Source organism: Canis aureus, chromosome 16, assembly GCF_053574225.1.
Source record: "Canis aureus isolate CA01 chromosome 16, VMU_Caureus_v.1.0, whole genome shotgun sequence".
NCBI lineage: Eukaryota > Metazoa > Chordata > Mammalia > Carnivora > Canidae > Canis > Canis aureus.
Window position 1 is genome coordinate 60,999,045 of NC_135626.1, and position 25,863 is coordinate 61,024,907.

A 25,863-nucleotide genomic window follows, 5' to 3' on the forward strand; every position below is an offset into this window, starting at 1 on the left:
GGGCTCCATCCCAGGACCCTGGGGTCATGACCTGAGCCCAAGGCCGCCGCTCCACCCACGGAGCCCCCCAGGCGCCCTGGACTTCTGCTTTCCCTCCTGGTTCTCCTCCCTCTTCGGGGAGGGGACTTCCACCACAGCCTTCTGGGGATGGGAGCCTGCCCCCCCCCGGGCTCACCCTGAAGCGGCACCCCGCCCCCCTGCGCCCCCTGCAAGGAACGGGGGTCTGCTGATACACATCAGGTCGCAGCGGGGTGTGATCGGAGCCCCCCCAGCCCGCCGGCCTGGCCGCTGGGCAGCCCACGACGTTGGCCTGGGCCAGGCGCTCTGTGCAGGAGCCTCCGCTGGGAGGGGGCTGGGGTGGCCGCCGCCCTGGAATGTGCCCCACCGGTGGGGCCCGGCTGGCTCTGGCTCTGGGTCCCTCGCCCAGAAGTGTCCTCTGACCCCACCCCCCTACCCTGGCCCCGGCCCGCGGAAGGCCGTGTCCTGGGACAGGCTGCCCGTCCTGCTCCCCCCGCCCCGCCCCCAGGCGCGCCACGCACCACCCGCCCCTCCACCCTCCGGGCCTGGAGCTGCCAAATCAAAAAGAGTTGTCCTGGTTTGAAGAAAGAAATCTTTATTAATAATCTTAATAATAATACTGTTGATTTGAATGGTCACACCTTGGAAGCATACAGAATGGTAAGAAAGGAAGCCTGGGGCCTGGCTGCAGTCCTGGGGCCGGGAGGGGGCCGCGGCGGAGCAGCAGGGGCTCGGCCGGCGGGCGGGGTCTGTACACGGGAATAGAAAAGGGGCTCATTTCCGGAGCTTCAGGAGCTGATGCTGAATATATAAAGTGAGGTGTAGGTTTTTTTTTTTTTTTACTTTTTATTTTTTTTACTTTTTAAGTTTCATGAGACAGTGGAGCCATGTTGGGAGCCTACGTCGGTGGTTTTTTGCTGCTTCCCCTCCTCCAGCTCTCCCTGCCTGGCCGGGCCCCTCCCTGCCGCTCCCCGGCCCTCCCGCCACCCCCTCCGCCACCCCGGGACCCACCGGGACCGACCGGCGCCGCCGCCGGCCCTGCCCTCCCCGCTCTCCCTGCTGCGCCCGCCCGTCACTGCCAACCTCCCCCTGCGGCCAGGCGCTGGCCCCCCTCCCGGCCCCCCGCTCCCCTGCAGGCAGAGGTGGGGAGGGCGGCCTCCCTCCCACCGTCCGGGCCCAGGCCGCCTCCACGGGGCCACAGGAACCCGCCATCGGGGCCTGAGCGTGTCCCGGCCCGAGACCCTGCCCTCCCGACAGTCCGGGCTGATCCTGGGCGGCCACCGGCCCCGGAGCCCCTTCCAGAGTTCTGGAACCACGTCAGCCCTTGGTGTGGGGTCGGCCCCCAGGGCTGCTGCTCAGACAGGCTCCTGCGGCCCACAATGCCCAGGCTTGCAGAACACCCCAGGTTTGCAGAACACCGTGTTGGCAGCATGGCCCAAGGGGGAGCCGGGGGCCCGAGGGTGACGGGCACCGGCCGGAGCCAGGGACCCCGGGAACGGACAGCCGTCCCCCCCACACCCGGCCCGGCCGTCCCCTCCACTGGCACAGTTGGCAACAAAGGTCAAGTCCTGCTGGCTGCTCTCCCCGCGCAGGCCCACGGCCTGTTCCTCCGCTGGGCCCCGCGTGCCCTGGGAGTGGGGGCCGGAAGGAAGACTTGGTAGAGACGCGGCCCCTTCCCCTCCTCGCAGGCCGGCGGCGCGGCCCGGGCGCTCTCCTGGGTGGGCGCCCGGCGGGACGTGCTCCCTCGCTGCGGTGTGCGGCGCCACGCGCGACTTGGACGTGGTGGATGCTTCTTGGTTTGGTTGGTTTTTTTTTTGTTGCTTGGATCTTAACATCTTTTTTTGTTTGGTTTTTTGTTTTGTGATTTTTTTTTTGTTTTTTTGTTTTTGTTTTTGTTTTTTGTTTTTGCCCTTCATGGTCCAAGAAGGAAACGGTGGAAGCTTTCACTACAACAGAAACAGAAAGGCAGGACTTGCAGTTTCACGGAAGCAACTCCGGGGCGTCGTGAGGACAGACGGGCCCTGGCGAGCGCGCAGGGCAGCGGCCGGGAGGGCGGGAGGGGGCCCCGGGCCCTGACGTCCTAGCGCCTCCCCCCACTGTCCTCCAGGCCCAGCTCTAGGACCCTTCGTGTGTGACCTCCAGGGCAGAGTGTGGCGGGGAGGGGAGACGTGGGGGCGGCAGGAGCAGACACAGTGAGGCCCGGGGGAGGGGGGTGCAGGGGAGGAGGGGGGGCAGGGGCGCCTGGCTGCTCTGCGCGGGTCAAGGCGAGGGCAGGGCGGATGGACAGCACCGCACAGGCCGCGAGGGCCCGGATGAGGTGGCGGTGCTCCGGGCAGAGGGGGGCGGGGGCCGGTCCAGCATCGGGGACCCACCCAGAGCCCAGCTCTGGCCCACGAGGGGGCTCTGGCCCGAGACCCTTCCTCCAGGAGCTGCCTGGCTGCCTCGGCAGTACCAGTGGGTCCCAGCACCGGGGCCCCAAGGCCGCAGAGCAAGGCATCCAGCCTGTCTGGACGGGAGGCTGGCGCCGGCCGTGGGCCTCCCCCACTCCTCACCTGCTTGCCCCTTCTGGAATGTACCCCGATAAAAGGATGTTTCCAAGCCCGGGGAGGGGTAAAGGGTGCTGGAGCCAAGTGCAAAGGCGACCAGGCTGGCCAGGCCCCATCTCGGGCAGTGCTGGGGGGCCATCCTGGGAGCACGGCTGGAGGCACCAGGGGCTGGAGGGACCAGGGGCGGGCTGAGGGCACCTGGCTGGAGGGGGTGCGGGGTGCGGGGAATTCCTTCCTGCACTGTCATTTCCTACATAGAGGCTAAGTGAGCCCTGAGGCTGCTGTGGCCGTGGTGGGGCCGCCTGTACCATGTGCTTGTGACTGCTTGGGCAGGAAACGTCCTCAACAAACTCGAACCCGAAATGTTAGTCTCAGCTGGATAGGGTGGTGGGGGCGAGGGGGGCGGACGGGCCACTCTCGTCATTAGCTGGGTGACGGGAAGGTCGGGAGGGAGCACTGTCTCGACCAGAAACCCCGCGACAAGCGGACGGGAGCTCCGTCTGACGGCCTAACCCCAGGAGGGACGGTGGCGCGGGGTGTCTTCGAGGCTGCGCAGCCCCGGGGCCCGGGGGGTCACGTCGCCCTGGCGGGCTCTATTGCTAGTCGTGGGGAGAGGTCGTGCGCCCGGCCTAGCCCCTCCCCCTGTGCATACCGTACCTGAAACGACTTGGGGGTACAACGTCAACAAAGTCAAAATAGGAAGCAAGGTTTCAGACATACAGGGGGCACCAGGGTCAAAGACACACACGCCATCGTGAGGGGCAGGGAGACCAGCTGGCTGGAGGTAAACCCTATGGGCTTTGGCGTCGCGTGCCGTGGCCTGGGGGGGGCGCACTGTCCTCCTGGTGGCTGTGCCTGGTTTTGGACTGCTGGGTTTGGTGTGTACTGGGCAGTCAGTGTGAATGCTGCTAGGGGCTGGGCCCTCTTGCTAGTAGGGGGTGAAGCGGCTGTACCCTCCTCGGCACAGGCTAGCCTGCAACATCAAAGATGACAAACAGCCAATCAGTACCGCCTTTCGGTAGGGGGGGGAAAAGCAAAAAAGAAAAAAAAAATAAGGAAAAACAAAAAGAAATAGCTAAATCCCATTTTTTGCCCCCCTTAGGAAGGTCTGCCTTGGGGAGAGCGGGCGCCGGTTCTCATGGCAGCGGTCGGGGGGCCCTGGGCCTAGTTCTTCCGTGGTAGGGGCGGCCGGTGGGCACCAGGGGGCCGCCGGGGTCATCGGCCGCTGCGCTCCTAGGTAACAAGGCTGGAGCTGCCTCCCGGTGGCTCTCTTGGCTCAGGCCTGGCCCTTCCTGGCCCTTGCTCCTTCGTGGGGGCCGGGGAGGAGGTCTGGGGGGAGAGCTCCACCTCTTGGCGCCCGGCACTGCCTGCCCTGGGGCAGGACTCAGGAGGGTGGAGGGACCCTCGTCAGGGTTCCCCGGGCCTCGGCCCCACCAGGACGGGCTGTGCCGGCCCGCCCAGCTCCTCGGAGCTGTAGGGGGTTTCCTGGGGTCCCTGCTCTTCCCCCAGGTGCTCGCCTGGGCCCTCCGTCTTGCCGACCAGGACAGGCCTTGGGTGCTCTTGCTCCCGTGTCCCTGGGCCGCCCTGGATCAGGGAGGTCTCCAGGGGAGCCTCCTCCCCACCAACCGGTTTCAACAGAAAAAGGAAGATGGTGAGTGCCAGAGGAAAAACTTGGGGGAAAATGCAGAAAATCCTACAAATAAAAATGAGAACACAAGAGGGGCCTCTGTGAATGAGTGAAAGCTTTTAGCCAGCAGCCGCACAGAGGGCCGCGCTGACCCCGGAGCCGAAGGGCCCGCTCCCTGGCCCCGCTCCCTGGGGCTGCCGGCAGTCACCGCGGGCTGCTTGCCATGCCGCAAAGGTGTTAAAAATCAAAAAAGACAAAACAAAAATTGGGAGGGAGTAATCAAAACCAAGGAGGTGGAACAAGGAGTCCGTGTTGGCTCTGACCGTCCTCCCCCCTCACACCCCGGGAAAATGTGTTCATCTTTGATGCTGGACGCCAAGCTAGCTAAAACCCGACATTAACAGCCCCTGGGGCGGGGGGGTCACAGAGGCAGGGGGTCCCCTGGAAGCGGGTTTCGGGGTACAGAGTGAGCTGGGTTGCATGTGTCGACAGCTGGCCATACACACACACACACACACAGACACACCGGCTGCCGCGGGCCCACAGGGCGTGCGCAGGGGCTGGGGAGAGCCGGCCCCGGGGCCACAGAGGGGTCTGGGTGGGGGGCCACAGGCAGCCCTGGCCCCTGGCCTTGATGCGAGGAAAAGTGCGAGGGAGCGACAGGACACAGAGGGACGGCGGCGGACACCCCCCTACGTGCGGCGCGGTGGCCCTGCTGGCCTCTGGAGCCTTAGAAAACTGGGCGAAGTGGGCATGCCAGGGTCTCCCCAGAGGGCCAGGCATCCTTCCCGGGCAGCCGACCGTCCCGGCGCACCTGCTCCTTCAAGGTCCCCGAGGGTGCCAAGGGGCAAGCCCTCCCGCAAACTCCCATCTCGGCCTTGGTCCTTCCGGGCACTGCTCAGAGGTCTGGGTCCCTGTCCTGGGGGCCTGCCCACCCCCTCCTGGCTGCGGCGCCAGGCCCTCCTCGTCACGCTGGCGCCACGGGCCGGGCCGCCCCCGCCCCCTTACCATGGTTCCGATGCTGTAGGTCGCCGCGGGGCCGATGGTGTGGTGGTAGGGGTCAGCGGCTGCATAGACTCTGCCGTAACTGCGGAGACAACACGGGGAAGGCCAGAGGCGTGGGGGCTATGCGGGCAGGTGGGGGGCGGCAATGGGTCTCCCACCTCCTCCCAGACATTTCGGGAGCACCCTCCAGTGTGGTCCCACCTGTGAGCCACCCCTACCTCCGCCCGCCCTTGCGCCCTCCTTCCTGCCCGGGCAGAAGGAAGTGTCCAGAACACGGCTGGCCACCCTCCCAATTCCTCCAGTGTGGGCCGACCCGGGCGAGGGGCCAGAAGAACCCCGATCCCCAGGAAGATCAGGGCAAGGTGGTGCGGAAAGGCTCTGAGCAGGACGAGCGGGCGTGGGGGGCGGGCAGGGAGGTCACCGTGAAGAAGTGGCGCTGCGTCCCCTCCATGATCTTCCTCTTAACTTATTTTGTGTATGAAGTCCCAGCCTCTTGGAGGACAGGGCTGGGCGGAAGGGTGTGCTGTACACCTGACCCCCCACCCCTGACACGAGATGCAGCCAGAAGCTTTGGAAGGTGGGGGTCGGCAGGTGCCCCTGGGCGAGAGGAAGAGGCGGCCCTCGGGCACCGGGACGTCTGCGCTTCCCTCAGCGAAGCCCAGTGGCCCTGAGGCCAAGTGCCCGTGTGCCAGGCTCGGCCACCCCCGGACCTGCCCTCGGGACAAAGAGCCACCCCCCAGCCTCTGGGCGTGCTGGCAGCCAGCCACGCTGCCATCTGGGGTCCTCACACCCCTGGGGGAGGGCACGCGGCCTTTCCTTCTCAGAGCTGAAGGGTCTCAGACCTGGAAGGCCTGAGTGGGGTCAGAGGCGTGCCCAGGGCAGAAGCAGAGCCTCCTCGTTACCCTGCTCCCCGGAGGGGAGGGGTCAGGGCTCAGGGCTCAGGGGCTGGGAATTGGAGGCCCCCCACCCCCGTCGTGCCAGCAGGAAGTCAGGGGCTCACTGGCTCAGGAGACTCCAACCTGCTCCCCTCTGTCCAGACCCTGCACCCCAGGAAGAGGCCCCCCCCTGGCCTGAGCCCACCTCTGCAGTGACCCTGCTGCCCTACTGCCGTCTTCACCCGACCGGTGTCCCAGCCATACCTGTCGCTGTAGGCCGCTGCCGCCGCCGCAGGCTGAGCGTATCTGTAGGCTGCATAGCCCCCCTGTGGGGTAAGAGCAGGGAGAGACAGCACAGGGGCTTAGTGGGGGCGGATAGAGCCTTGGGCAGGTGCGGACTAGCCGGTACAGGCCTGGGGGCACCCAGCTTCGGGTGTAATGGAGGGCTCAGGACTGCAGACTCCCCAGGGGCATGGTGTCGGGTGAGGCAGGGATCACACCGGCAGGTACCTAATAGACGTCCGGTTGTGTCTGTGGCTTTGGCACATGCTAAGGGCCCAAAGACCTGCCCCAGCCCAGTGAGCTTTGACGTCAGTAGACGTGGAAAGCCCAGGAGTGACTCCGGGCCATCAGGGATCCTGGGCAGGGTCAAGAGCAAACCGAGATCGCGTCTTGGCGCCAGTGCAAAGGGACTGTCGAATTATGAGCAACTGCCCAGGATGAAAGCAGGGTCTCCCGTTGGGCTGGGTGCGTGTGCATGTGCGTGCGTGTGCGTGCGTGTGTGTGGGGTCGTCAGCTGCGGCTCCGCGGCAGCCCCATGAAGGGACAGAGAAGCCACAGGACCCCACCAAGGGGTCTGCCCTGGAACCCCTGCCTCCTGGTCTCTCTCCGGGCCTCCATATCAATGGGGTGCCCATGGGGGCTCACTCAGCGCCCCCAATGTGGTTAAGGATATGGGAGAGTCGCCCCCGCCTCCATCACCCAGTGTCCTGTGGATGCGAGAAGACGTGGGCACAGACAGCCCAGGCGCAGCTGTGCCCAGGTCCCCGGGGACCAATGCCCTGGGCACCCTTCCCCGCCCCAGTTCCAAGCATAGGGCGGGATGGGTGGGGGCCAGGGCCTGGGGGCGGGGAGGTGAAGACCCTGGAATTCGGCCTTGGGCCCCCCACCCCCGCTCCCGCCTGGGGCTGCACTTACATAAATCTCAGCACCATAAAAGCCATCCTGATACACGACCCTGGAAGCAAACGGACAAGAGAGTGGTGGGAACGCTGGAGAGGTGGGGTAGGCCGGCTCCGGTGTCTGCTGAGGAGGGAGGGGGCAGGGTGCCAGCCCTGCCCATGGGACTGGCATTTTAACAAGCGTTTGCTCCAGTGCCCTGTTTTGGTATAACAATAGAGTAACACCCTTGCTGGTCAGCTCCTTTCTCCCACAAAGCCAGGGGCCCCTCGGCCCATGCTGCTTACCCTCCCCCCACCCAGCCCAGGCAGCTGTCCCCCGAGGGGCAGAGGGCACTGGCCCGGGAACGGACCAGGGAGGGCTCAGCAGGCCCCCACTGCGCGCGCGGGCCAGCCACCAGCCCGTGCAATCATCCAGCCAGGTGCTGGGGCTCTGAGTGTCCCCCAAATGCCAGTGACCCTCGGTTCCCATGGCAGGGTGGGGTTGGGGTGCCGATATGGGGCGCCCGCAGTGCAAAGGTCGGGGTGGTCCTGGCGCCCCCACCCCCCGCCGTTCCGGAAAGGCTGCCCAAGGCCTCCCTCCCCACACCCCCTGGGCCGCTCTCCACACCTCCCTCCCGGTGCCTCCCTCCCCAGGTGCCTCCCCAGGTACTCACGCTCCATAAGTTGGGATGGGGGGCGGGGGCGGCGCAGCCCGAAACGTGTTATACACGGCCCGGCCCCGACCCCGTAGGTGCGCGCCCCGGTAGGCAACAGCTGTGCCCGTGGTGGGGTAGGGGAACCCCGTCACTGAGGGAAAGGGGGCAGAGGAGAGGGGGTGAGAGGGCAGCCGGCCCAGCCCGCCCACACCTGTCCAGCCCCGCGCCCGGGCCCCATCCCCGGCCCTCCACCCCGCCAGGACCGCTCCAGCCTGTACCTGCATAGAATTCAGGCCCATAGACCGCGCCTACCACGGGATTTAGCTTCCAGCCTAGAAGAGAAGCAAAAAAACCCCAATCACCGTCTTCCCCATCCTCCCCCCACCTGCTCGCACTATCCTGGGACTCCCCCCACGGGTGGCCTCTGCAGCCTGCTGGCCCGACCCACTCCCTCCGCAGCCAGGCTGGGTACTGGAGACCTGCGGCCAGGTCTTGGCATGCTGTGGTCTCTAAATAATGGGGACCAGGTCGCTCCGACCCCTCTGCCCGGGGCGTCTTTGGGATTCTTTTCAAACTGGGGCCCTCCCCGGCCTGCCTCTGGGACTGCCCAACCCCAGGCACCAGCCCAGCTGCTGGGAGTCTGCAGTCTCTGCAGGAATTAGGAACTCTGGTGGGGTGGGCTGCCTGCCAGGAGGGGCCGAGGCTGCCCTGAGGGGCTGGGCTTGTGCCGCAGCTTCCTCCCACCTCCTGCCCCAAAGCCTCTGTCTGGGGTGGAGCCCCTTCCCCACTGCCCAGTCCTGCCCGGGCTGCCCCCAGAGCAGCCAGGGAGCGGCTCCCTGGGGAGGAAACGCCTTAGGACTCCAGGTAATAGGACAACTAACCCTTCCTGGGCACGTCCCCATGTGCCACACTGTTCTAAACCCACCCAACGGGATGGGAGTCACACCCTCCGGTTTTACAGATGAGCAAGTGGAGGCTCGGAGGTGCAGCAGCCTCACATCCCAGAGCTGGAAATGGCAGACCCGGATGCCCACAGCCACATTCCAGGTCATTCCCTGGCCCCCAGCTGTCAGGGGCGCCGCCTCTCCCTCTGCAGGTGGGCCGGCTCAGGACCCCCACCCCCACCCCCCTGCACAGGACCACCCCCCGGGCTCAGGACCCCCGGCTACAGGGCTGGGCTTCCTCTCCTAGCAGAGACCCAGGTGCAAGAGCCAAGCCTGCTTCCACCCGAGGCCACCAGGGGTGGACACGGGCTGGCTGGGAGCACACTCTGGCTCCAGGCACTGGTGCAGAGAGCGTGGGCTGGGGGGGGGGGCGGTGTATCGGACCCAGCCCTGGCCCCCTCCGTGCACCTGCTCTTACGTTTGCAGTACGCCCTGACGGCCCAGCTCCACACCCCTCTTGACCCTGTGTAGGGGGTGCAAAAGGGACTGAGCCCACTGGCTGGCTAGCCAGACAGCCCCGGAGAGCAGGGCAAAGGGCGAGACCAGGCCATCAGTGTCGGCCTCCACCTGTGAGCCTCATGCCCAGATTCTAACATCCCCCTGCTGGGCGGGTGGCTGGACCTGGGTCCTCCTGGGGGCCCATTCTCCACACTTTCCATGAGACCGTGGGCCGCCTTCCCTTCCGGGTCCACCATCACCGGACCTGCGTGCATGTCTGTGTCTGAACATTTGCTGCCGAGACTCTGGAATCTTCTCTAAATCCCAGCCCAGAGGCAAGAAACATCCCAAGAATGGAGTCTTCTTAGTAAAAACCCATGACGGAGCAGAGTCCTGGAGCCAGAGACCCAAGCCCACCTCCCTGGGGCTCTAATCCAGTGGCTTCTCCTCTGGGTCCATTCTTGGAGGCGGAACTTCCCTTGAGATGGTCCCTGGCACTTCCACTTGCCAATTCTGGGGTCCCGGGTGTCTTTATCGGTCACCCTGGTTCTCTGGCTCCGCCGAGCCCATTTCATTGTGTGGGGCCCCAGATGGTGGAGGCAGCCGGAGACCCCCCTGGGTGGCTCCTTGGTTTCTGCTGTAACGAGTGTCAGGCCTGGAGAGTGTGTTCCCATAGTGGACACTTCTGCCCCTCTCCCCCCGCAACCGATGAACTCCTGAGTGTTCTGGAGTGTTGGTTCAAGGGAGTGGAGCCACGCTCCCAGGCCTCCAGAGCCCGCTGCGCTTCACCATCAACCCACAGAGAACCCACTGTGGCCCCCGTCCTCGCTCGGGCCAGTGAGGACGCTTCCGTGACACCGTCGCCGTGAGCACTTCGCCATTCCTTCTTGCGCAACCAGGGCTGGTTCTGTGCCCGTCCTGTGACTATGTCCGTCGTCATCCGTGGACCGACTCCGCTGTCAGCGTCATGCTTCCTGACATTCGCAGGCTCTGCCCCGAGGGCAGGGGGTGTGGCTCTTGGGTGAAAGTGGGCATCTGGCTCCCGATGATCATCCTGACGCCCAAACACGTCCTGATCTCTAAACACTCGTCGTTCCCGTGCCAAGCACTCAAGGTGAGCTCAGGACGCTGGCGAAGCCAGGAGCCCCCAGATTTTTAGGAAAAATTTGAGCTCTCGTAGTCTGCAGAAAAGCAGGATGGGAGCCCTACTAATCTAAACGTGGCTCAGCCAGACCCCTGTCCTGCTCCAGAAGGACACGTGCGAGGCCATGCTGGGGGGTCACGTGGCAGGTCCCCCAGTGTCCTGCCCCCTTGCTGCCGGGCACCGGAGTCCATGTGTGGCCAATCACATGGGGACAGGCGGGCTGGGGGGTGGCTCGGTCACTCTGCCCTACTCGGGGTGAGGAGCCCAGACCCCGCCCTGCTGGGTGACTCATCCTGTGAGCGGGGCTGCCAATCCCGGGCACGGGGACAGACTCAAACGGGCCCCAGTGTGCTGCCGAGATGCTCAAACCAGTGTGCATGGCCGGGCGCAGCACCCCTCCACCCCGCCCCTGGGGTTCTGTCCCCAAGGAGGACTGGCTGCTTCCACTTGGGGACCAGCATGCACACGGCCGACACCACTCAGGTGAGGCACATCGTGCCCCCCAAGGCTCACTGTGTCCGAGGCGGGGGTGGGGGGCTATTCTAATCATCTGCACGTCTGCTAGATACTGAGGACCTCCAGCCCAGGCCCTCCCTCACTGCTTGGAAAAGAAGGAACGCTCAGGGAACGGCCACAGCCGCTGTTTCTGGGTGCCCCGGGTGCTTGGGAAGGCCCAGGCATCTTGCCAGCCATGTGGGCCAGGTGGGCGGCCCCAGCTCTCCTCCTCTCTTGGCCAACCCACCCCCTGTGGACCTGGGACGTGAGGGTCACGTAGCATCAGGGAGGTGGGCCTCCAGCAGCTGAGGCTCCTGCACGGCCTGTGTCTGGGTGGGCAGCCCCCGCAGCCTCCCTGAGGTCCTGAGCCCCTTACCGTTACTGTAGGGGTTCGCAGTCTTCTTGTTGGTCATGACGCGGGCCGTGGCGTTATTGACCTGCCCAGGGAGAAGGGGGAGAAGGTGAGGGTGAGGGGCACGTGGGCCTCCTTGCAGGCCTCTGGCCGCCCCGGTCCTGTCCTGCACTGCTCCTGCGTGCCCCGTGGAGGGGGCTGGGGGCTGGGGGCTGGCAGGGAGGCCCGGACAGCCTCTGCGCCAGCCTGGCCCCCCACCCTGGCCCGCCCTCTCCAGCCTTGGCCGCCACTGCTCCCAGCCCTTGGCTCAGGCACCGCGTCCGGCCCACGGGCTCTTGCCCTTCGCATGCTGTTCCCACAAACCAGGCCCCGGTGTCTCTCTGGCCACCCGAGGCCACTGGAGAAGCTGGCTGGTGGACTCTCCCCAAAGTGCTCTCAGCCCAACTGGCAGACCGGCCCCCAAGACATTCTGTGCCCTTGAGGGGTGCTGAGGCCTTCCTCGTCACGGGCACCCCTCCATGGGCAGAGTTCCTGATGGGATCCCTTGGGGACAAGGCCCATGCAAGAGGGGGCGCCAAGGGGGTGGTCCTATCTCCCTGGAGGGCCCGACTGGCGTGCAGAAAGGAGGGAGGAGGCCTCTGTGGAAGGAAGTAGAGACCAGTGCAGGTGGGGAGGGAATCACACATCCAGTGCGAGCCCCGGGCCTCGGGCTGTATCCTCAGAGCCTGGCCGGGGTCGCGCCTCCAGTACCCCTTCCACTTCCGGAAGCCCTCCCCCAGGCCTTCCCACGTCCCTTCCCCTGGACTCTGCGCTAGCTGCTGACTCTCCCCCGGCCCCCCTGACCCGCGTGTCCAGGAGCCTGGCTCCCAGACACCTGAAGCCACAGCACTGGGGAGGGGAGGGGCGATGGGCCGCCCACCAGAGAAGGGGCAAGGGGGCCACTGGGGGGGGGGCCCTGGCCTCCTGTCTCTGCTGCTCCTCTGGGCCGGGTCCCTTCCTGGCAGCGGGGGCTCCTCGGACGGAGGGGTCGGGGACCTAACAGCCCCCTGAGGGCACACGGAGCTGACTGCCATCCTTGGAGCTGCCAGGCCTCAAACATGATTTTCGGGGCTCCTCCCAGGGTCTGGCTGGTTCCCGTAGTTGGGGTCCCCCCCTCCAGAAAGCAGAGGGAGCGGGCCTGAAGCCTGGGCCCAGGAGATGGGCCGGGCTCTGGCCTGGGCCCCTCCGCAGGTGTGGCCGCGGGGCGGGGCGGGGGGCCCTGGGGACAGCGGCCGCTCTCACGGGCACGCCCTGCGCAGCACACTTATCTGAGCACCTCAATTTTCCGTCCCTCTACGATCGTCCCATTCAGCTTCTCCCGGGCTCGGTCAGCATCTGAGCTAGTTTCAAAAGTTACAAACCCAAAACCCTGTGAGCGGAGAAGGACAGACACGGAGAGAAAGGATGAGAGGAAGGAAAACATAGGAGGCGCGGGGTGGGGGACAGGGCAGCGGGGAGGGGAGGGGTGGCGGGGACAGGGGGGAGGGGGAGAGAGAGAGAGAGAGAGGGACTGAGTCAGGTGAGTTGAAGGAGAGGTCGGCAGCCCAGAGGTCTGCCCTGGTGCCACGGCAGGATGCCCCGGGAAGGGTGCGGCCCCAGGCGGGGGCTGCTGGCCCGGGCCCGGCCTCAGCTGACCGCCGGCACCTCCACCTCCGAGAGGACAGGCCAAAGCCACGAGAAATGCTCGCCCGGCCCGGCCGGGGCCAGACCCGTCACCCTGCTGCCACCTGGGGGGCGAGGCAGGGGGCTTTCAGGGTGCAGCCCCACCCCCTCCCCCCTCGGAGCCTGCGTGGAGGGGGTGGGTGGGGGTCTTCCCTTGCCTGGGCAGGGAGCAGGGCTGGTCTTCGCCGGGCCCCCTCCCGCTGCCCACCCTGCAGCCGCGCCCCCGAGCCTCCGGGCCAGCTGGCGGGCAGGCCGGCGGTCCCCCTGGAGGGGCGGCGGGCGGGTGGGGCCCCGGGCCGGGGGCCCAGGGCTCTGGGCGCAGACAGAGAGGTCCCGACAGCTCCGGGAGAGAAAGAAGCGCGGCAGCTGCGGCAGCAACACAGACGGCAGGGGCGGGGCGGGGAGGGGGAGGCGCGGGGAGTACAAGCACCCGTGTAGCTCAGGGGTCCTCGGGCGCGAAGCTCTCCAGGAAGGAAACGCACATTTCACACGTTAGCCTGGCGGGACCTACAGCCGGCGCTGTAATGGTGGCGGCCTCTGGGCGGCACCCACCTTGGAGCCCCGCTCGTTAAAAATGATCTCCACGTCTAAAATTTTTCCGAATTGCTGCAGAGACAGAGAGGGGGGTGGGGGGACAGGGGAGGGTGGGTTAAGACTGCCGCCCCCCCCCACCTGTTCCCCGGGGACGCTCACCTGCCGCCCAGGTGTGGCCCTCTGCCCCGCCCCAGCCAGCCTCCTGCAGGGAAGAGGCGGGCTCTCGGGGTAGCCTGCTGGGGGGACGGAGGCCCGGTCCGCTCTCACGGAGGGCTTTCCCTGTCCAAGCGCCCCCACGTAGGCGCTGGTGACGGGGAAGGGCAGCCTCCCCGGAGTCCCTCTCCTCTCCCTGCCTGGGCTCGGCCCCAGGTCGCAGACAGCCACCTCTAACTCACACTGAAGGGTAGAGGGCTATGGGTAGGCCCTTCCCAAACAGTGGGGTGCCGCGAGGGGGGCAGGAGACCCTGGAAGAGACAAGGGGCCATCGAGGGACCCCGTACTGCCAGCAGCCTGTGCTGTTGGGGCTGGGCCGTGTGGGGTGCGGGGCAGCGTTGACCCCAACCCCTGTACCCAAAAGGACACACTGGCCAGGCAGGCGCAGGTGCTGCGGCTGGCCCCTCCTGCCCCATCACTGGCCCAGGGTCCCAAGGGCAGCCCTGGCTCTGAGACCGTGAACCTGTGACACCAAATTCCCGGAACGCGGTCCCAAGGGACCTGCCCCAAGGGCTCCAGTGTGTGGAACTAGTGTCCCCTGCACCCCACGACCACGAGCTGGTGGAGCCGTGATGCGATGTGGAACAAGATAGCAATGCAGTCCCAACTCTGACAGGGGCCGAAGCGGGGGATGGTCCCTGTCCTGGTGCGGGGACGGGGTGAGCTGACACCTTGGTGCGGGGACAGGGCGAGCTGATGCCTGAGCGGGGACGGAGCAAGATGATGCCTGTGTGGGAACAGGGCGAGCTGACGCCCGAGTGGGGACGGGGTGAGCTGATGCTCGTGCAGGGACAGGTAAGGTCAGGTGAGCTCTGTAAGGCAGCTGCTTTAAGGGCAGGCCCCAGGCTCAAAGAGGTTGGCAGCAGCCTGGCCCAGGCCAAGAGGAGCCGGATCCTGATGATTCCAGATGCCATCAGCACCTCGCTGTGTCAACGCCCCAAATGCAATGGGGCCTCCAAGAAGGGGGGTGGGTATCTGGGGCGAGATATGGGTGCTGGCTGCACCCCAAGGCCATCCTCAGGGCACCTGCCCTCTGAGGATCCCATCTGCGCAGTGCGTCAGGGGCCAGAGCCTGCCCAGCTGTGGCAGGGGTGGGGTGGGGCGGGCACAGTGCTGGCAGCGGGCAAGGGGTTGCAGGGTAATAACCCAGTGGGCCCTGGCCTCAGCCCCGCAGGGCCCTAAGCAGCCCCGGCTCCTCCTCCTTGGGCCCTCCCTCCTCCCTCCCACCCCGCAGGCCTCCGGCAGCGCAGGGCTGGCCCCAGCAGGCAGTGGGATGTGATGCGTGTGGGGGCTCGGGGTTAGGGGTGGGCGGGTGGGAGCCAGGATGGAGGGGCCGCACACACTCACCCCGAACATTTGCCGCAGGTCAGGGTCCCTGAACCGGAAGGGGATGTTGGAGACGTGTAGCCGCTTGGGCTGCTGCTTCTCTGTGGGGTCGGAGGGGTGGAGCGGCTGGCTGTCTGTCTGTGCCGCCTCGTCTGTCTGCTGCGGGGAGAGGCCGGGTTGTGAGGTGCCCCTCTGGGCTCCCATCCCGTGGGGAGGGGAGCACCTGACGGCCAGACTCCCCGACTCCCTGGGCCTCCCCCTCCCGGGGCTGGGACCCGGAGGCTGATTCTCACGGGAGGCCCCCTGCCACTCAGCACCCACGGGGTGACTCTTCCAGGGCATGGGGTGGCCAGGTGCAGCCGGCCAGTGCCCTTCCTCATCTGGGGCCCCAACGTTGGGGAGCGGAGGGGTTCCGGCAGACTTGGGGCGCAGGAAACGAAGCTGCCGTGAGGTGAGGACCCCTGACCTACGGCCCCCCTGCGAGGACGAGGCCAGGATGGGCGCTGAGGTGACAAGCCTGCGAGGCTCCTCTGGGGGGCACCCGTTCTGTCCCTGCTGAGCCTCAGCGCCGAAGGCACGCAGCGGGTGCTCCGTGAACGCGGGCCTGATGACCGAGGTGGCCTCTCAGCTTAGACCGTGGTGACACCCCCGCCCTGTGCACCGCCAGCCCCGAGGGTTATCCCAGCCCGGCTCACTGGCGAGTCGCAGCGGGAGTGTCCGGGAGCCGCCCTCCGCCGGTGACCAACACGCTGGGTGCGCAGGCGGCCTGGCACCCACCCCTGCGGCTCCTCCGGGTGGGGGACGCCCTCCTGATGGGGACAACAGGCCGCGAACGTGCCTTTTGCTGCTCCTCGCTCTCCTGCCTCAATCCCCGCTCTTCGCTCAGGGTTCTCTCTTGGGACCGCGGCTGGAGGCATGGGGGGTGCCCTCGCTCCAGCGCGGCCCACCCTGAGCTTTTCTGGGAGCTGAGGCGGGAGGGTCCCCCGAGGCCCACGCTGAGGTTTGTATAAGCAGAAGTGCTGGTGGCCGTGGCCTCCCACGTGGCCTGAGGGCACAGGCCGCTGACCGGCAGTGACGGGCCGGCACCAGAGAGCCGCCCGGAGACCCCTCCCAGGGGTCTCCAAGAACCATCCGTTTGCTGAAGCCGCTTTCCGGGGCATTTCCCTGCGGTCCAGCAGAGGCGCGCTGACAGGTGCAACGGGTGTCCCGGAGTTAGGGCCGGCGGCAGGGCGAGGCCACTGGGCCCGAGGCCTCCTCCGGGCAGGGGAAACGGAGCCCAAGGGGCGCAGGCTGCCCAGGTCGCCGCGAGCCGTGGCCCGTCCATGGACTCCTGAGTGGCAGCCCTCAGTGGCCAACCCGTTCGTCGTCTCTGGGAGGAGGGGCCACTCCCCTACTGCTGAGCTCGGCCCGGAGGCCTCTGACCAGGCTCCGGGGCAGCAGGTGCCACAGGGGAGGGGGGGCGGTTGTCCCCAGCTCCTGGGCTGCCGACAGCGGCGAGGACACGCCGGGCAGCGAGCTGCAACACCTGCTCAGAGTCCCTCACAGTCGGGTCTCCGCTCCTGTGTTACGAGGCAGCAAAGGTGCGCGATCCCAGGTGTGGTCGGAAGCCACCGTCCTCTTGTTCTCCTGGGGACGTGCGTGACCCGTGTCAGCGAGGTGGCCATCCCATGAGCGGTGGGCCCGGTTCTGACGAGTGTGTGTGCCCGGAGCCCTTCTGTCCGGCTGCCGAGGGACGTGTGTCCAAGGCCGGGGCTGGACGTCACCAAGCAGCCCAGGAGCCAGGCTTTTGCAGCCCCCATGGCGGAGCCGCCGGCGGGTGCAGGTGGGAGGGTGGCAGGTCTGTGGGGGCAACACCGGGCAGCTGCCTTCGGGAGCCTCAGGGACACCTGGGGGCTCCTCCGGCTCGGCCGGGCAGCTGCCAATGCCCAACCGCCCAGCCTGCTCCGCGTCCTCCTCGCGTGGTCCTGCTCTTCTGTGCGGACCTCCAGAGGCTCGTCCTTGCCCCGAAATCGAAGCACAACCCGCCGCGCATCCGCTGACTCTCCTGCCCTCTGGTTACAACAAAGTCTGGCTCTTCCCGTGCGGCGGTCAGGGTGGGCCCAGGGCCCTCGGTCACACACCCGAGCCCTCCATGGCTCCTGGGTACTGGTGAATTTGGGACTTCCGCTGGAGAGGGGCATGTAACGCTGGCTGTGGACTGGCAGAGAGCAGCGGTCAGCTCGGCCAGCTGCACCCAGAGTGGCGGGGGGCCCCGGGCCTGGGTGGGCCACAGGAGGGCGCTACCCAGGCAAGGCGTCTGGGGCCTGCCCGGGCTGCCCTGCACCCACTGTCAGTCTCCACGGTCCAGCCCAAAACACCCCACCCAGAGGCCTTGAAGGGGAGCCAGCTGAGGGCAAGGACAGGGTATGGGGTGTTGGTGGTCGGGTGCGATGAGTTTCAAGTGGGGCCAGGACTCAAGCAAGGAAGAAGCCCCCTCGGCCACCCCCGCACAGCTCCAGACAGAGGCAGACGAACGGGTTGGGTGACTGTGAAATCCTAAGATGCAGGTCACCTTAGCCATCAGACCCTACTCACCCCCGGCCCCCCATTCGAGGCCAGGGGCTGGGTTCAGATGCCGCCCAGTGCACCCTCGCCATCAGAGGAGCCTGCAGCCCCTGCACCTGGGCCTCCCCAAGCTCAGTCGGCACAGGGGGAGGCCACGAGAGCCCTGGGCAGGGGCCGGTGGGCCCGGGCGGGGGGCGGGGGCTTGGGCAGCAGGCCAGGATGGCCTCGTCCCTGCATGGAGCCCATCACCCAGGCTTGCTGAGGCGACATGAGAGGAAGCCACGCCAAGTGTTTCCCTGCAGCCCCTCAGCCCTGCCACCCGGGGGCTCCTGGGCGCTCATGTAAGGAGGCTCTCGGCCCTGCGGTGGGGGGGGCTGGGAGGTGCCGTCCCACCTGTAGCCTCCAGCTGTCTGCCGTGAGGTCGTCTTTGTCCTAACGGGCAGCCCCCTCCTTGGGCAGAGACTCTGGAGGACAGCATATTCTAAGAGCGCCCTGCCGGCCACACAGCTGTGGCACTGAGCTGCCCGGGGTGGGGGGGGGGCATTGTCGGCTGGCAGCTGCCTGGGGCGTGGTGGCTGCGCACAGCTGGGTCTCACCCGGGGAGGTGGCGGGGGGAGGGGTGTGTGGGGTGGGCAGGACACATCTGCCTTGGCACCTGGCACTCTGGCCACAGCTCCTGGTGTTGTGGCACCTGCCAGCTGGGGAGGGCAGGGGCCCCCGGGACAGGCCCTGTGAGGGTCACTGCAGAGGAAGATGGGGAGGGTGAGGGGTAGTTTGTGAGCGACAGTCCCCCGGGCGGTCCCAGGGTTCAGGGACACCTGCAGGGGTCCCTCGTGCCCTTGAGTGAATGAGCACCCTGGGGAGGTGGCCCCTAGCCATATCCCTGGGGTCTCTGCAGAGCAGTGGGGTGCGCCCCGATCGGTCAGCAGCCCCATCAGGCTTGGCACCCCATGCTGCGGTGACAAACGGAATCCACGCGCGGAAGAGAGCAGGTCTGGGCAGAAGGCGCAGTCCACGGCCCCCGCTGTCCTGTACCTCCGCATCTGAACCCCAGGCTGCCTGGGGGCGGGGGGTGCGGCGAGAGGAGGCTTCCGTGAGCTGAGGAGCCTCCACGCAAGGACGGGGCCCTTCAGGCTTTAGCTGCGAGGGCGGGGCAGCTCCTCTGGGAGGACGGTGGCTCCTGGGATCTCAGAGCAGGATGGGGTGCCCCCTGCCCCCTCCAGCTCCTCCCGAGGTGGGAAGCTCCGCACAAGTACTTCGGGCTCTGAGTGCACGTGCCGTCCAGCGGCGGGTCCTCTGTCCCTCTGGCGACCTCACCCGCAGGGCTCATCGGGGCCCGGGCATGGCCAGGAACGGTCGCTCCTCTGTATCCCGGATGGCAGACCGCCTGTTATGCCCTCGGGCGCAGGCACCCTCCTGGGGAGGCCCGTGGCCAGAGAAGTGAGACACTCGCTGCTCAGTTGGGATGAATCGTTTCTGACCCCTCCGGGGTCACAGGATGGGGGCCATGACTTTCATGTCCTCGACTGGCACCTGGAACTGGTGGCCGCCTCAGGGCAGGGCCGGTCACTTCTCCCCTGTGCCCCCGATGTCGTTCAGTGCGCGGCGCACAGGGCGTTCCCCCAACCGTCCTCCGGGTGAAGATGACCCCATGCTCTTCCCGGTTTGGCGGCCTCTGGGGACCAGGTGTCAAGGAGGCCTCCTGGCTGGTTTCTGTGCTGAAGGCGTCCACGATCGGGCCCCCAGCTCCGCGGCACCTGCCGGTCTGACCGCCTTGTCTCCCGCGTTCGCTTCTGGGGAGAATTTCTGCCTCGTGGTCCCGTCGTGGGTGGTCTGGCCAGATGCACCCTGTCTGCAGAGCCCGTCAGAAGGAGCCCGTCCCCCAGCTGGGACTCGGCCACCATGGGCCCCCTCTGGCTCTGGTCTGAGCGCACCCAGTCGGGGCGGGGGGGCTTGAGGAATCAGAAGCCCAAGCAGAGCGGCCCCCAGAGGTACCATTTGGCTCCTGGTTCTACCACCCTCAGGCCTCGCCTTTCCCACTGTAGGAGCCCGCGTGAGGGTTTGCGGGAGACACCGGACATGGACGTGCAGAGTGCACGGGTGGGACTCAGGCCGGCAGCCCTCCACGCGGGGGGAAGGGCCGCAGACGAGGGTCCCGTCTCTCCCCAGACAGCCTGGGCGCTGCCGTCCACACAGGGGTGGTGGGCGGTATCTGGGCCCACGCAGCACCCCGGGAGCCAGGCTGCAACAGGGCGAGGGCGGGGGGAGTGCCCGCTGGGAGGCTGCCAGAGCGGGCCACTCCTGGGCGGCACAGGGCGTGCTGGCCTCCTGCCCGGGCCCCGCCGGCCAGCGCTGGGGGGTGGGGGGCAGCCAGCAGGACGGACAGCGGCTGAACCCAAAGCCCCGCAGCTGGGGAGGGGCGGCGCGTGGAGAAGGCGACTGGGGCCGGGGCCAGGGAAGGGGCGGCGCGGGCTGGGTTCTGGCTGGCTCCCGGGGGCTGCCCTCGTGGGACGCCCACCCCAGCCCGGCCACCCCCGGCCACGCTCCTCCGCCGCCGGGAGCCCGAGAAGCGGGCGGCTCAGCACTTTCTCCTTGGAGCCGCATCACAGCCCCATCGGGAGGCTCTCTGGAGGGCGGCCAAGCACGGAGTGACGAGTGGTTAGAAGTGATCTCCGCGCCCGCCACCCGAGACTCGCCAGGGGCCCTGCGCCTCCTCTGCCACCTCCCTGCCCCCTCATGTGCAGATGTGGGGGCCCGGGCCTCCCCTCGCCCCCCCGGGGACGGGTCACCGGCCACCCGGTGCCGGGTGTCAGCCGGGTGTCAGCCGGGGGCTCCAAGGCCGTGAGCCCCTCCAGGCCTGTCGCCTGCGGGCCACCCCCCCCCCCGCCCTCCCAGGGGACACTCCTCCCTGAAGCCATGGGCTCGCGGGGCCCCCTTACCGGCACTGTCTGCGCCCCGGCGATGGGCTGTGTGCTGGCCTCCGAGCCCGGCTGCTCGGGGTGGGTCTGTGCTGGTGTGTACAGGGTCATGCCGTGCTCCGGGGGAACTGGGGTCTGGCCCGAGTAGTCCTGCGTGGGATGCGGGGGGGGTGGCGCATACTCGGCGGGGATGCCGTTCTGTGGCGGAGGGGGGTACTGGGCAGGGGGGTAGGGCTGGGCCATCGCTTCAGGCGGAGCCGTGGCGTCCTGATTGCCCTGTAGAGGCAACGAGAGCGCGCAGGTTAGATGCCTGGCAGGCCCGACACTGCCCCCTCTCCAGGGCTTGCGGGGCCGCGCAGGTGGGTTTCCAGAAGTTTCTGCGGCCTCGATGCTGGGCTGTTGGCAGCATGGCCCAGACCCTCTGGGTGGGTGGGGGCGTCGGGGCACCCGGGGCTCGAGACCACTCGCACATCCTGGTCAGACCTGAGGACGTTAAACCATCAGAAAGAACAATTCTGTGATCCCGCGCACCCTCTGCACAGTGTCCACCAGTGGGGACCTCTGGTGGGGCCATCGTCCCACCAGGGGACGCTGATGCAGTCGCCATACAGAAGGAGCTGCAGCAAGGGTCCTTCCCATGTCCCTTAGAGCCGCGCCCACCTCCCTCCTGCCTTACGAAGGCTTCAGGCCTCAGTTTCTCCATCGGTAGAGCCCGCAAAGGAGGGCACCATTGCAGCCCGAGGGGGAGGTGGTTGGAGTCAACCCCATGGCGCTGGGAGCCCAGCACAACATGGCCCCCATCTCCAGACCCCTGAGCTCGTCTCTGGGACACCCCACCCCTCCCTCTGGGCCCTGGGGCAGGGTCCCAGCCACTCTGCAGGGCAGAACCTCCTCAGATGGGGTGCTTGGACCCAGGAGCGTCGCCTGGGAGCCTGTCAGCTGACGCAGGTCCTCGCCCGTACCCCAGACCCCCCGCAGCAATCTGGACACCCGTGGGAACCCCTGATGTAGCCCGGGGAGAGAGCCCTGCAGCCCCAGAGAAGGGACTGGGGTCCCCACGCTGTCCGTGGGGTGGGCAGGGGCAGGGCTACGTTCTGGTTGCTCCTACTTACTGTTCCCCACTGAGGATACACACGGAGTGGGGGGTGGAGGGCAGGTTTGCAGCAGCCTCTCTGAGCAGGTGAGGCACTCTCTGGCCTTCTGAGGGTGTCCCCGGGGGAGAGAGCACCCCCTCCATCGGGAAGGTCAGGTGCCACCCCTCCCTCGAGATCGTGTGGAAGGACCCTTGCATGGACTGGACAGTCTGACACTTAGGGCCACTGTCCCGACGTCTCACCAAGGAGGACGTCTCACCGCGCTGCCCCGTCACACCACCCTTGGCATGTTATCAGGGTTGTTTCCTAGCCTATCCCCCCGTGACACCAGTGCTGCTTCCAGAGAACATGCCGGGGCTTGCTCCGTCCCTCGTGGCTTACTACTATGTATCCCCCCAACAACTGTTTATCGGGGGTCTGGGGGGTGCCAGGCCTGTAGCTCTGGCGAGGATGGAGAGGGATGGGCAGCCCTGACCTCTGCGATCCAGAGTGGGTGTGGATTCAGAGAATGACCCTGAGTGCGAGGGGCCCTGAGGAGCCTGGCCTCACAAGGTGCTGATGCAAGTGGGTAAGACCCAGGCCCAGGGCCCTGTCCCCCACCTGCTGACCTGTCCACCTGCCCACCTCCCTGCAGGCAGGAAGCCTCATGCCAACTCTCTGCCAGAGGCCCCAGCCCCTGTGCACCCCCTGTGCCAGCCTCTGCACTCACTACCTCTGACTCCTGGGGTGACCCCTGATCCCGCTGCGCAGTGGCCTAATGAGCAGAACGTCCTGTCCCACAGCATGTGTGTGCGTCACACACACACTCACGAGTGCATGGTCCTCGCTAGACAGTCCCCCTCACTGCTCCCAACTAGCCCACAAAGTCCCACTACCTACAGTGAGCGAAGGAACATGCTGGGTGGGAGAAGTGGAGGGTTCATGGTGAGGAGGGGGCGGGTGGGGGTGGGAGAAGCACCCAGGCCAGGGAGGGGTGGAGGCCAGGGCAAGGGAGGGGAGGGGGGCGGGGGCGGGGTGGGGAGGAAGAGGAGCAGGCCAGGGGAAGGGACAGGACATTGTCAGCTGCCTGGAGAGATCAATTAACTGATAAATATTTGATTAGAACCTCCACTAACTCACCTCTTCCCAGTGTCCCCACACCTTTCCTCCTCCAAGGGCCCTTCTATCTGCTCCTTGTCACCCCATCCTCGCCCCTCGCCCCCAGCACCCTCTTCCCTGGGTCCCCTGGGGACTGAGTGACAGCCACCACTCCCAGCACAGTGGCCCCCAGAGCTGGAGCCCGGAGCCCAGGCTGTCAGGAACCTGCAGCACACAGGTGGGACGCCAGGGCAGGGTGTCGGGCTGAAGGGGTGCGGGGGGGTGCAGGAGGCAGCTGTGAGACCGCCACCCAGGGCCCTTTATCATGTGGCAACAAATCAGCACATCTGAGCACACAGCGCTCTCTGCTTTGCACACTAACTCATTTAATCCCCCTCCGATCCCCAGGGTCACAGTATCGCCCATTTCACAGCTGGTAAGACTGAGGCACAGGCGGCCTGGCTCTCAGGCCTGCACCCCTGCTCCTGCATGCACAGCTCTGCCCCTTCACGGGCGGGTCCTGGGGGACAGGATGGGAGGTTTCACAGCCCGGGGACACAGTTTAGAGCCTGGGATACACAAGGAGGGCTCCCTCTGTGCCATGGGGTGGCCCTGGGTGACCATTTGTTCTCTTTGAACAAAGTCGTCCATCTGCAAGAGGTTATCACGGGGCCTGGACAGAGGAAGCGCAGAATAAAAGCTAGCCAGCGTGGTCTGGTGGGTCCCGGGGGTTGTCTCACCACTCCTGCCACCCACGCTGGAGGGGACTGTGGTCACGTGAGGGGCCCTCACCCTGGCTGCACATCCCACGCCTGGACCCCTCCCCAGGGCAGCTGAGTACATTTAAGACCAAACTCTCCCACGACATTCTGCTGTGTGGCCCGGGCTGAGGGCTCCTGGACCAGACCCGGAGGGAAGAGCAGGGGGTGTCGGGTGCACCGAGGGCGTGACGCGCCTGACACGGAGAGGCCAGCATGGCCGGCACAGTCACATTCCTGTCCTTCCTTCTTCCTTGGTCCGCTGGGGCCAGAGTGGAAGAGGCTTGGGCTCTGCGGCATGAGCGAGCACAGTCCTCCTGCCAGGCTGGGGCCTCGTCTCAGAGCAGCTTGTGAACTGTCTGGCTCCCCAGGGGCCTGGAAATCCCCAGAGCCTGAGGGTGACTCGCTCACTCTCGCTCCCACATCCTTGCACTCAGCACAGCACTTTGCTGCACCCAGAAGAGCCTCCATGTGTATTGGATGGGTGGGTGTGTGGACGGAGGGATGAATGGACAGACTAAAGGACAAATAGGCAGATGAATGGATGGATGGATAGAAGATGGAAGGATGGATGGATGGATGGATGGATGGATGGCATATGGAAGGGTGGGTGGATGGATGGGTGGATGGATGGATGGATGGATGGATTGATGGATGGACATATGGAAGGATGGGTGGATGGGTGGATGGATGGATGGATGGATGGAAGGATGGATGGACATATGGAAGGATGGGTGGGTGGATGGGGAGACAGGTGAAGGGATGAGTAGATAGTCATTATACCACTTTCTCTACGAACTTATTCCCCTCTCCCATTGTTACATTTTCCCGATAGAACTGGTAAGATCCAGCTCTGCCCACTATACTCCATGGCTCACACTGTTGGAGAAAAACCACAAAATCACCCTGAATGATTCACTTGAGATCACTAACCACCGACCAAAGCAGTTTCCATTTCCTGTTTTCTGCAGAAAACAAGAGCAGAACGTCCACGCTCACCTGCTGGCCCGCTGGTCTCATACCCCAGAGCCCAGCCCTTCTCACCAACCATGCTCACAGCGCTGGCGATTCACTGCAACATCTCCCACGACTGGAGCAGGACAACCTCCTGGACTGTCGTCCCTTGAGGCTACAACCCAGCTAGCTGTTTCCCTAGGAAGCAAAGTCTCTGTGCAAAGGAGAACTAAGTTGGTCCCAGGAGACATTTACAGAGTCACTCCCACGCCCACACTTAGGGACGGGTAGGGTGCGGTCTGCAGCTGGTCCGGCAGGAGCCAGCCACTCCCAGACGTGGTGATGGAGGCTGGAAGGCGAGTTCCAGAAAGATCCACGTTCACGCATCTGGCAAAGGGGAAGGCGGCTGGCGATCTGGGAGCTGCTAGATCTGCACCCCCAATTCTTCTACTCCCGCTCCTTAGCCCCACTCCAAACTGGCACCATTCCCTGAAACCACCTTCGTCAAGGGTCCCACGTCTGCCACACTGAAATCCTCACCGGACCTGGTCCCTCAGCAGCACTGACTCCTCTCTCTAGACTTTCCTCGCTTGGTTTGGTTGCAGCACGTGCTGTGGGTTCTTCTGCTTCCATGGAAGTTCCTTCTGCATCTGTGTTACTGTTTCCTCACATCTCCCCAACCTGCAAACGTTGTAGGCCCCCCGAAACCCGGTCTTTGGGCCCTCTCTTACGTGGCTAGACTCATTACCTCAAGGTTCTTAGCCTCAATTTTAAAATAGCGCTGTACGTTGGCCACCCCCAACGGCTGCCAGCTGTCTGCACACCTAATACATCATTCGAGCTTGACCTACTCCTGAAGGGACTCCTGCTCCCCTCCGTTGTCCTCATCAAATCCGCCTCTCGTGAGGTCACCCACTGCCCACAGGTCGGTGCTCAGCCCTACACCTGGGGGGTGATACCTCTCCTTCCGTCCACTCCAAACAATCAAGCAGGGAGCCCCGTCAGCTCCACCTTCAACATGTACCCAGGACCCAACCGTCTCTGCCAACTCGCTGCTCCCACCTAGGTCTGCCCCCGCCCCCCCCGCTCCATGATTTCCCCCAGTCTTCCTGCTTCTGCTCCTGCCCCGACGACCCGTCCTCTCCAAGTAAAATCCAGACACTTGGAGGGGACCGTCCCTGCATGACCTGGATGGATGGGTGGATGGATGGGTGGATGGATGGATGGATGGATGGACGGACCCCCTACCACTGGGGCCTCCCTGAATGTTCTATGCTGAGCACAAGTGTCTCTGCTGCCCCTCGAATGTCCAGTTCTGGCCTCGAGGAATTTGCACTGACTGTTCCTTCTGCAGGGACACTGCTCCCCGCATACCCCACGGCAGTCTCTCTTCCTTCAGTGTCACCTTCTTAGGGAGGCCCTTTAAAATTGGGGTGCCCCCACTCTGCACTCCCCACCCCCCGATGCGGCTCTGCTCTTCTCCA

General features: G+C 65.9%; 1 protein-coding gene across 16 annotated transcripts in view; it reads right to left on the reverse strand.

The window, feature by feature from the left end:
* Positions 1–593: 593 nt before the first annotated feature.
* RBFOX3 (RNA binding fox-1 homolog 3) overlaps positions 594–25,863 on the reverse strand; it is a 447,258-nt gene continuing 421,988 nt past the window's right edge. For 8 of the 16 annotated variants that reach the window (XM_077854493.1, XM_077854492.1, XM_077854489.1 and 5 more), the window contains 11 exons: positions 20,518–20,772; positions 15,056–15,193; positions 13,514–13,567; positions 12,576–12,668; positions 11,285–11,345; positions 8,166–8,219; positions 7,906–8,038; positions 7,269–7,449; positions 6,336–6,397; positions 5,200–5,278; positions 2,005–3,537 (listed from right to left, as the gene is read on the reverse strand). In XM_077854493.1, the coding sequence (XP_077710619.1) occupies positions 3,493–3,537; positions 5,200–5,278; positions 6,336–6,397; positions 7,269–7,449; positions 7,906–8,038; positions 8,166–8,219; positions 11,285–11,345; positions 12,576–12,668; positions 13,514–13,567; positions 15,056–15,193; positions 20,518–20,739 (1,122 nt within the window). In that variant the 5' untranslated portion in view covers positions 20,740–20,772 and the 3' untranslated portion in view covers positions 2,005–3,492. Of the gene's footprint in view, positions 1,965–1,997; positions 3,538–5,199; positions 5,279–6,335; positions 6,398–7,268; positions 7,450–7,905; positions 8,039–8,165; positions 8,220–11,284; positions 11,346–12,575; positions 12,669–13,513; positions 13,568–15,055; positions 15,194–20,517; positions 20,773–25,863 lie in introns of those variants that run through there. The other 8 variants (XM_077854496.1, XM_077854482.1, XM_077854485.1 and 5 more) reach the window with 7 other exon arrangements.